Here is a 7,779-nt window from a genome sequence, read left to right on the forward strand (position 1 = left end):
AAGGAAAATGGTGTGATGACGAAAAACGTTTCTCTGACCGACACTAAACATTGTATACTTCGCTTGGCCCGCAGTAACATTTGACGAACGCATAAAAATATTATATGTATTTTGCCAAAACGACATATGCCCCGCCCATTTCTTGACGCGCCAATGGCAGGCCCGGACGTTTATTTCGGGTGTGACACGTGTTCGTTTTCGCGCGAAATCAGTCTGTGTGCGAAGTCTCCGCCGAGAGGGATCTGTTGAGCTGCAGAGAAGATCGGAGCAACTTTACGTAATGGATAAAGAGTTATTTCGTAAGCTTGCGTCGAAGATCGGGATAACGTCTGTTAAAGTGTTGAGGTAAGTGTTCCAGTCTAGAGTGACTAGTCGCTTGTTTTGAGAGTAAACGTGTCAGTATAACAACGAAACTAACTCCGGCCTTTTGTTTTCAGTCAGGCAGATGAATACATGCGATTATCCCAGGTGAAATGTGTGGGGCTGGGTTCCGTTACAGCCACCAGCAAGGCCATCATTTGTCTCGAGTTGGCAGCGACTTCAATGAAGTTTCCTTTAGACAAGGCAAGACCCAGCTCCAATTCTGCGTTGCTGTGTGGCTTATGTTTACATTCACGGACACGAATACAATCGTTGATTGTAAATGTTATTGGCACTATCATCAGGGATGAACCAGTCAGAAGTAGTAGTTTGTGTAAGTGCAAAACTAGCATGCATTGACATTTTAGCCTTCTTTTCCGCCATCACCCATCAGATTTGGAAATCTAAAAAAAAAAAAGTGTGTATCTGGATCACAGTGATCCAATCCAATGGTTTACCTGATGCTGTGTAGCGAAACACGAGATTTACAAATCCAGATCTTTGTGATCTAGACTAACCCATGGTTGGCTGTTAATAGAAATGTTCTCTCTTCCTCATGAATCACATGTGTCATATTTAAAATCAAGAGCGCTTGTTCACACAGACTTGTAATTGTTGAAAAATAAGGGCCAAAACCTGATAGTGGTCATTTTCACACAGTAACCTGTGAATGTTCTACACAGTATTTTGTGCACGTTAACCGATGTAGTTTTCTTGCAGTAATTATACAAATAAGTATTAATTTAACTTTCTGCTGGACAGGAGTATGCCGTCAAACTGTCTGGACTGAGTCCTAAAGTTTACTCCAGTAATCTGAAGGCTGTGGAGTGCATGCTGGGCCTGCAGTCCAACCTGGGGCTCAGAGATCTTGCAGTGCAGTATGGGTGTTTGGAAGCGGTTAAAGTGGCCTCTCAGATCCTTCAGAGGTGGGTCTTCACATTGGATCAGCGCTATCAATATGAACTGAATGATTCATAAACATGCGTGAATTTGTGATGCATGAATTTTTAAGGTATGAGACCAGTTTGCCTGCTGCTCAGCAACAAGACCTTGACCTCTCAAAGGCTCTCTTTACCACAGCAGCTCTATATACAGCGTGCAAGTGAGTACAGATTGCTGTAATTTCTCATTTTCATCAAGTCGAATGATGTTGAGTGTAAGTGTTTGAAAATGAAAAAATTTAGGGTTCGGAGCTCAATCGTCTCTTGAACCCTGTTGAGCTCTTCAACAGTGTCACTGTCGTCAGAGTCCTTTTAATATGATGCTGTGAGAAGTGTATTGAGTACAGATTAGTTTGGAGCTTAAATTACATTTAGAAAGGTAAGATCTCTGATTGGCTGTCACATAGTCGTTTAATTTGTTCCTGTCCACACTTGCATATAGGTAATCTGCATATTAGTGGGGATGAACCGCTTCAGGTCAAGAATTTTCATTTCGGTGCATCCCTAGTTACGTTAATAATTCAAGCTTAAAGATGGGTCAAAAAGATTTTGTGCATGTCCACAAAGTTAAAGAAATCTCTAAATCTCAACTGCACCTTTCTCACATTCAGTTACAGAAGCTGGAAAAATAAATGAGTTCTGTCTTTCCTGTTTGAAGGTGCATGAAACTCAGAACCGACAGGAAATTAGCCTCTTCATCTGGAGCAAAGAAGGGCGTATTTGACCGGCTGTGCGCACAGTTTCAGAAATTTGGACAGGAGATCTGCAGTGAGTATGACTCCTTTTTAAACGAAAGCTTTTTGGATGATGACACATTGCCTAATTGAAGTGCATGAAGGCAGTTTTGTAGGAGATCTTGTTCTGACTTTCATGTATAACAAAGATGTTGTCAATGAAGGTGCACAATCTCTTTCCATTAATGAAATATTACTTCAAAGAGATCTCCCGGGAAGAAACGCATTCGACTGGTTACCATGGCTACAGACATATCACAATTAGACGATGTATATAAAAAAAGCCCATTTGTTCTTATGTGGTTATTGAAGTTGTGATGTTAAGTAAACCGATTCACTCCATCTCCCTGTATCCTCAGATGAGGCTTCATCTATAGAGAAACCAGGCAAAAATGTTCAAAAGAGGCAGAAGACAATCACTGAAATGCTAGAAACAGAAGGAGGTGGTAAGAAAGCCATTTGCTTACAATAAATGACAAATTATTCTAATCATAAGCTAGCCTAATGTTACACCGTATGAACTGCTTTCCGCTCTTAGGCATGCTGTGGAAGTTTTTTTCTGTCAGAGATAAAACTAATAATATTTCTAAATGTAACATTTAATAATAGAACATAGGTTTGATGATAAAAGTAATTATCTTTTTCCAGATGAAAAGCTTTCAACGTCTCCTAAGCGAGAGCGGGTTGAGAGGACTGAGGAGGAAGAGACCCAAAATTATGAAGAGTGGAAAAGAAAAATCCTTGAAAATGCATTAAAAGCAAAGCCCGTAGATTCTTGAACGCTGCGGTTTTGTTTCAAGTTTATTAAATTATGGTTCTGCATAATGACGAGACCTTACTTTGAGCTGGATGTCATGCTCTATTACTGAGAGAAGTTGTCTGCCCCCTTCTGGCTTCTTGTGCAAGTTGTTTCACTCACAAATGGACATTTGCAAAGGGATTGAGGCACTTTTTATTATCCTTTTGTTCACCATTTCTTGGCGTGAATATGGTTACTATTTTTATGACGCTTAATATTTTGCAAAGGCTTGCTAAATTGTTGAGTTCCTTATTTAGATCATGTTCTCGAAATGCATGATTTTGATCTCGTTTCATTTATTTTGTCTGTGTATAATCCATTATGATTTGGATGATTATGTCTGGTGAAAGCATGACTTCTGTGGTAAAACCTCTCCGGAGACGTATAATGCATTCAAGATCATCTGCATGTGTTTTATTCATTTGTTTCAATAGGAAATGGCTTATCTGCTTCCAGTTTAGTTTGATTTTATGAATAAAATGTGTATTCTTGACAACTTAATTCTCTCTCTTTTTTTTTTAATGATTAAACATTATCTACATGATATTGAAAATGTTTCTATAGAAATGTTGTGAACTAAGACAGAAGTGCCGTTTAATTCTCTGCTAATTTCTGTGTACTCGAATGCCAGTTGCCATGCCAAGCACAGAACCACCTTTGTGTATTTATTTGTGGTTATGCTATTACCATATGAATGCGTGCAGCCACACAAACACAAAAGCAATAAATTCTTAGAAAGCACAACATTAACATTCGTATATTTCAGAACAACCAGTGAAAGGTTTTAAATGCAAATTTTACATACCATGCAGGTCTGTTATTCAGATCTTGTTTCCAGTTGTAATTAAAGAAAGAAACGTATAATAAATACTGTGTTTCTATACATCAAATCTTCATGATACGTGTTGTTTTACTGAATATTGAACCATGAGAATGAAAACACCTTATTTTTAATACTAATATAAGGCAGTAGTGCCCAAGAAAAACACCTTCACAGAAGGGACAGAAGCTTTTTCATGTAGTTCAAAAGCATGCCCTGCAATCCATGCCGTACACTCCTGGTGTGAAAGCATGATAAAGAAGTGTAAATGAAACGCGACGGTGTTCCAAACAAGGTACGTTACGAAAATGTGATGGGTTTTAACAAGTTGCTTTTACACTGGCTGCAAACAAAGCAAGAACACATTAAACACTTTCAGATCTTCGGACAAGCTGCTGACGCTCTCCTCCAGGTTAACAGCTAATTTGGAGTACTAACTGATCTGCTCTGCTGAAACCTCTTCAACCTGTTGGCTGCCGCAACCGCATAGAAATGTTTCTGTGAAAACAAAGTCACCATAAGAACAGGATCGTATGTTATACTGGTATATGTGGTAATGGTTCAATAACGCCATATGTTTTAAATCCATTCAGTGCTTCGTGATTCCATACCTTCCACTGACGGTGAGCAGCGAGGTAGCGCTGAAGCGTCATCTGAGACTTCAGCCGAACTTTGTACATCTTGGCTTTGTCCTCCAGGTTATTTAGCCAGCTATGCTTCATACACCCTGACGCACTCATTCGGCTGCTGCCATAGAGACCACACAGACACATGTTGAGATCTTCAAAACATCCAGTGCTCCAAGAAACAAACAGTTCCATAAAATGCAGTATACGGTTCAAACCTGTCTTTGTGATGGCTATGAATATTACATTATGCATTTTTAGTGTTTTGATTAAAACGTCTTGTAAAGTGTTTGGCTGTCTCATTCTAATGGCTGCACTCTCTCATTTAAGAACTAACAATAAAATTCCTTGTGAGATGTAAATTACTAAAATGTATTTCTTTGCTAACGTAGAAAATCTCTTAAATCAGTCAGTACTAACAAATGCCACAACGTGCGCACGCACAACAACAATATATTTGCATACCTGTCAAGGTTAAGTTTAGGGTTAGGGTAGGTGAAGGTGTTAATAAAACACAATCTAATAGGTATAAAAATGCATTTATTGTTGCTTTCTGGTTGTAGCTGTATCTCTTCAAACCTGCGAAAACGCATAATTACAGTATTTGCATTACTGGAAGCATAATTTTAGGGGTTGTGGTAGGTGTAGACGGGTAGAAATTTTTGTTGTGGAATTGTACTACCTATTGTTTTAAAGGGAGGTAGTGAAAACTGACAGGGTAGCACAAATCGATCCGACACAGATCCAACATTTGGTTTACTGCGCCCGCTCCACACTTGCAGTATTTGCACGTGACTACTTAGTAGTTTTGCTTAGAACTTGCTTCTCTGTTTTGTTCAAAAATGCAACACATTTCGATTTTCAGTACTTCGCATTTTAAAATAAGCTTCTGCATTTGTGTTCAGTCTCTAACAGGTGACGCAGTTTATTAATTTATGTTCTTCTGAAGTGATAAGTTGCGTTTTTATAAAATATACATATACTACTTTTCTCTGCAACAATTAAATGTGCAATACTTCATGTATTAATACCAATCTCATATGGTAAATAAATTTTACAAATGAAATATTACATACTGGATAGTTTTCCTCAAAAAAAAGGGTCCCCTCGATCTTGCCCAAGACCGCAAGTGTAAATACTGGGAAAGCCTCTGTGCTAAGTTTGGCTAACCGTGCTATCATTTGGCTAACAGAGCCAAAAAACAGCCATTTATATTTGAGCTAGAGGAACAGTGTGTGTCTTTTATCCAGATTGCCTATTTTAACCAGTAGGTAAGACGTAATCCAGCTGATTATACTACATTATCATCACGCCAATAATCCATTAGTATTCATTGGCTGAAAGCATGAATGTACATGGGTGATGTGAATCACACGGCTCGTGTGGGGGGCTGTGATGAGGTCATTAGGCAACATTGTCACCACAGATAAAGAGAAGGGAGGAAGGCCAGGGAGGGTGTCATGCTGTGTCTAAATGCACCTTGTCAAAGAGCACTGGATCATTAACCATCAATTTTACTGCGTAGACCGTGGTAAGATAGTGGGCAAAAGACAATGTGCCCTCTCATGGCCACATGCTGTGCCAGCCTACTATTATCTCATGACAGCTGAGCAGTACAGCCCTTGTGTGGGAGAGGTTAGCACAAGGGTGAGCTCCAAACGCTCTAAAACGCACAGGGCCATGTTACGTCACCAGACAATTATATGTCATTTGTGCCATTTCTTGGTGGACAGCACTGCATTCTGAGAGGTTTCAGTTTTGATGTCAGGATGCATTAAGGGAACCCGAGCAGGTCAAAGTGGGCCGATGATTGAGAGATGGAAGAGAAAAGTGAGGCTCTTATGACCATGAGACAGGTGGCCAGATGGTAGGAAAAATAACAGAAGACAGGCTATACTGAAGCATGTGCAATAGAAAGCAAGATCTTTACGTCAGGTTTTGCATTAGTGGAATAGTGATTCACGGATGAATACCATTTGGCGGGCACAAGAAGGCTGGAAATGAAGTCTTTGGCTTCTTCTGACACATTCTCAAATGCCTCTGCATCAAAGTCCCAGTTGGCATGCAGAATGTTGTTCATTGTTTCTGTGTCGTTGTCACCCATGAATGGAGAAAGGCCGCTCAGACTAAAAAAAAAAAAAAATCATAAAGGGATTGAATAACCTACTCAGAAATCTTTTGACCCTTGGTTTTAAGCTGATCAAAGTATGACATGAAAAAGGTACGCTTATACATCTGCTATGTAACATTATGATCATCTTATACTTTATTATTGAAGCATTTTGGCTATTTATGATGTGTTTGTATTTTCCTCCATGTGCATGCGTTGGTCAAATCGCTAGTTTAATAAGTAAAGATAGTTATTTACGGTTAAATTTGTTAACAATAGGCATTAAACAAAGGAATAATTTTAGAAATAAATTAATTTGTATAGAATAAACATGAACTAACAATTACCAACATTTATAAATGAACATTAACTTAGATTACTGAATACTTAGCTATGATAACATGATACCAAATGCATTACGTTAACAAACTGAACCAACTTTATGGAAGTGTTACTGAAAACTAAAACAGTTTTGAAAAGTACATGGATATGCAACCTTAATACTAAAATCGTCTATAATCCCTTGAAATGAGGACAACACACTATTATAGTGGCATGACTGACCACTAACACAATTATGTGTTTGTGTCCACTTCAGATAAAAAGCTATAATTAAATGAATACACTGAAGTCTTGTTGGGTGTTCAGTTCTCTGAGAAGTGTGAAGTAGGTGACACACATATTCTTTGGATGGGCAAGCCCTTCTAAATCTCCACAAACAGCTGTCAGGTAATTAGTATTAATTCAATCATTGAGGCTGGACTGCTATTCTGTTGGGCAGAGAAGAGGGTCATTTATGGCCAGCACTGCTCATGGGGAGTAGAGTGATGGGGGCAGAGGACTGGGATGTTGTGTTTGCTCGCTCGCTCGAGTGTACTGTTTTGTTTTTTTTCCAGAGCAGCAGGGTTGGTACAAGCTTTCTGGGCTGTATAGAACTAGTGCCCTTTTATCAGGGCTCTATTCAATGCTCTTAGATGAGCCCTCTAAAGCTTTCATGGGCGTCACATTTGCATTTGGCTTTTGATCTGGCTGATATTTCACTCAGGAGTCTATGCCACTGTGCGATTCAGTGTAGGAAGAAAGGGTAACTTTTTCCCCCTATAACGCATACATCATTAATGAGCAATTTATGAATGTCAATTCTGACTCTATAATGACAATTTTTAGGTTCTATTAAATGTCAGCAAAATGATTTTGAAATGAAATGCTGCATTAATAGATCTGCCTTACTGCTTCTAGTTGTGTACTCACAGCATGTATGTGATGACACCAACACTCCACATGTCTGTAGGAAATGACACAAAGTCGTAGTTGACAACTTCTGGTGCCAGGAACTCTGGGGTTCCAAAGTTGACCTTCAGCTTTTCTCTGGGTCTATACCTGGGTGGG

At 39.1% G+C, this 7,779-nt stretch overlaps 2 protein-coding genes across 4 annotated transcripts in view; one reads left to right on the top strand and one right to left on the bottom strand.

Moving 5' to 3' along the window:
• Nucleotides 1–61: 61 nt before the first annotated feature.
• On the top strand, nucleotides 62–3,335 carry orc6 (origin recognition complex, subunit 6). 2 transcript variants are annotated; one of them, XM_043245254.1, is made up of 7 exons: nucleotides 62–345; nucleotides 438–564; nucleotides 1,123–1,286; nucleotides 1,373–1,462; nucleotides 1,960–2,069; nucleotides 2,395–2,481; nucleotides 2,684–3,335. In XM_043245254.1, the coding sequence occupies exons 1-7, from the start codon at nucleotides 281–283 to the stop codon at nucleotides 2,812–2,814; spliced, it is 774 nt and encodes a 257-aa protein (XP_043101189.1). In that variant the 5' UTR covers nucleotides 62–280; the 3' UTR covers nucleotides 2,815–3,335. The 2 variants fall into 2 exon arrangements, with proteins under 2 accessions (XP_043101189.1, XP_043101190.1); XM_043245255.1 differs by having other exon boundaries at nucleotides 2,395–2,478.
• A 77-nt stretch (nucleotides 3,336–3,412) lies between these two features.
• mylk3 (myosin light chain kinase 3) overlaps nucleotides 3,413–7,779 on the bottom strand; it is an 18,657-nt gene continuing 14,290 nt past the window's right edge. For both annotated transcript variants that reach the window (XM_043245250.1, XM_043245249.1), the window contains exons 10-13: nucleotides 7,642–7,770; nucleotides 6,254–6,406; nucleotides 4,266–4,401; nucleotides 3,413–4,152 (exon numbers count right to left, since the gene is read on the bottom strand). In XM_043245250.1, coding sequence (XP_043101185.1) covers nucleotides 4,075–4,152; nucleotides 4,266–4,401; nucleotides 6,254–6,406; nucleotides 7,642–7,770 — 496 coding nt within the window. In that variant the 3' untranslated portion in view covers nucleotides 3,413–4,074. The remainder of the gene's footprint in view (nucleotides 4,153–4,265; nucleotides 4,402–6,253; nucleotides 6,407–7,641; nucleotides 7,771–7,779) is intronic.

The sequence above is a fragment of the Puntigrus tetrazona genome, chromosome 7, assembly GCF_018831695.1.
Source record: "Puntigrus tetrazona isolate hp1 chromosome 7, ASM1883169v1, whole genome shotgun sequence".
Classification (NCBI taxonomy): Eukaryota; Metazoa; Chordata; class Actinopteri; order Cypriniformes; family Cyprinidae; genus Puntigrus; species Puntigrus tetrazona.

What these genes read in the sequence shown, in the direction of transcription:
- orc6 (XM_043245254.1), top strand. Translation starts at nt 281, where the DNA reads ATGGATAAAGAGTTATTTCGTAAGCTTGCGTCGAAGATCGGGATAACG. An exon ending in TGAAGTTTCCTTTAGACAAG is followed by an intron (nt 565 to 1,122) that starts GCAAGACCCAGC and finishes TCTGCTGGACAG; the next exon opens with GAGTATGCCGTCAAACTGTC. An exon ending in GCCTCTCAGATCCTTCAGAG is followed by an intron (nt 1,287 to 1,372) that starts GTGGGTCTTCAC and finishes TGAATTTTTAAG; the next exon opens with GTATGAGACCAGTTTGCCTG.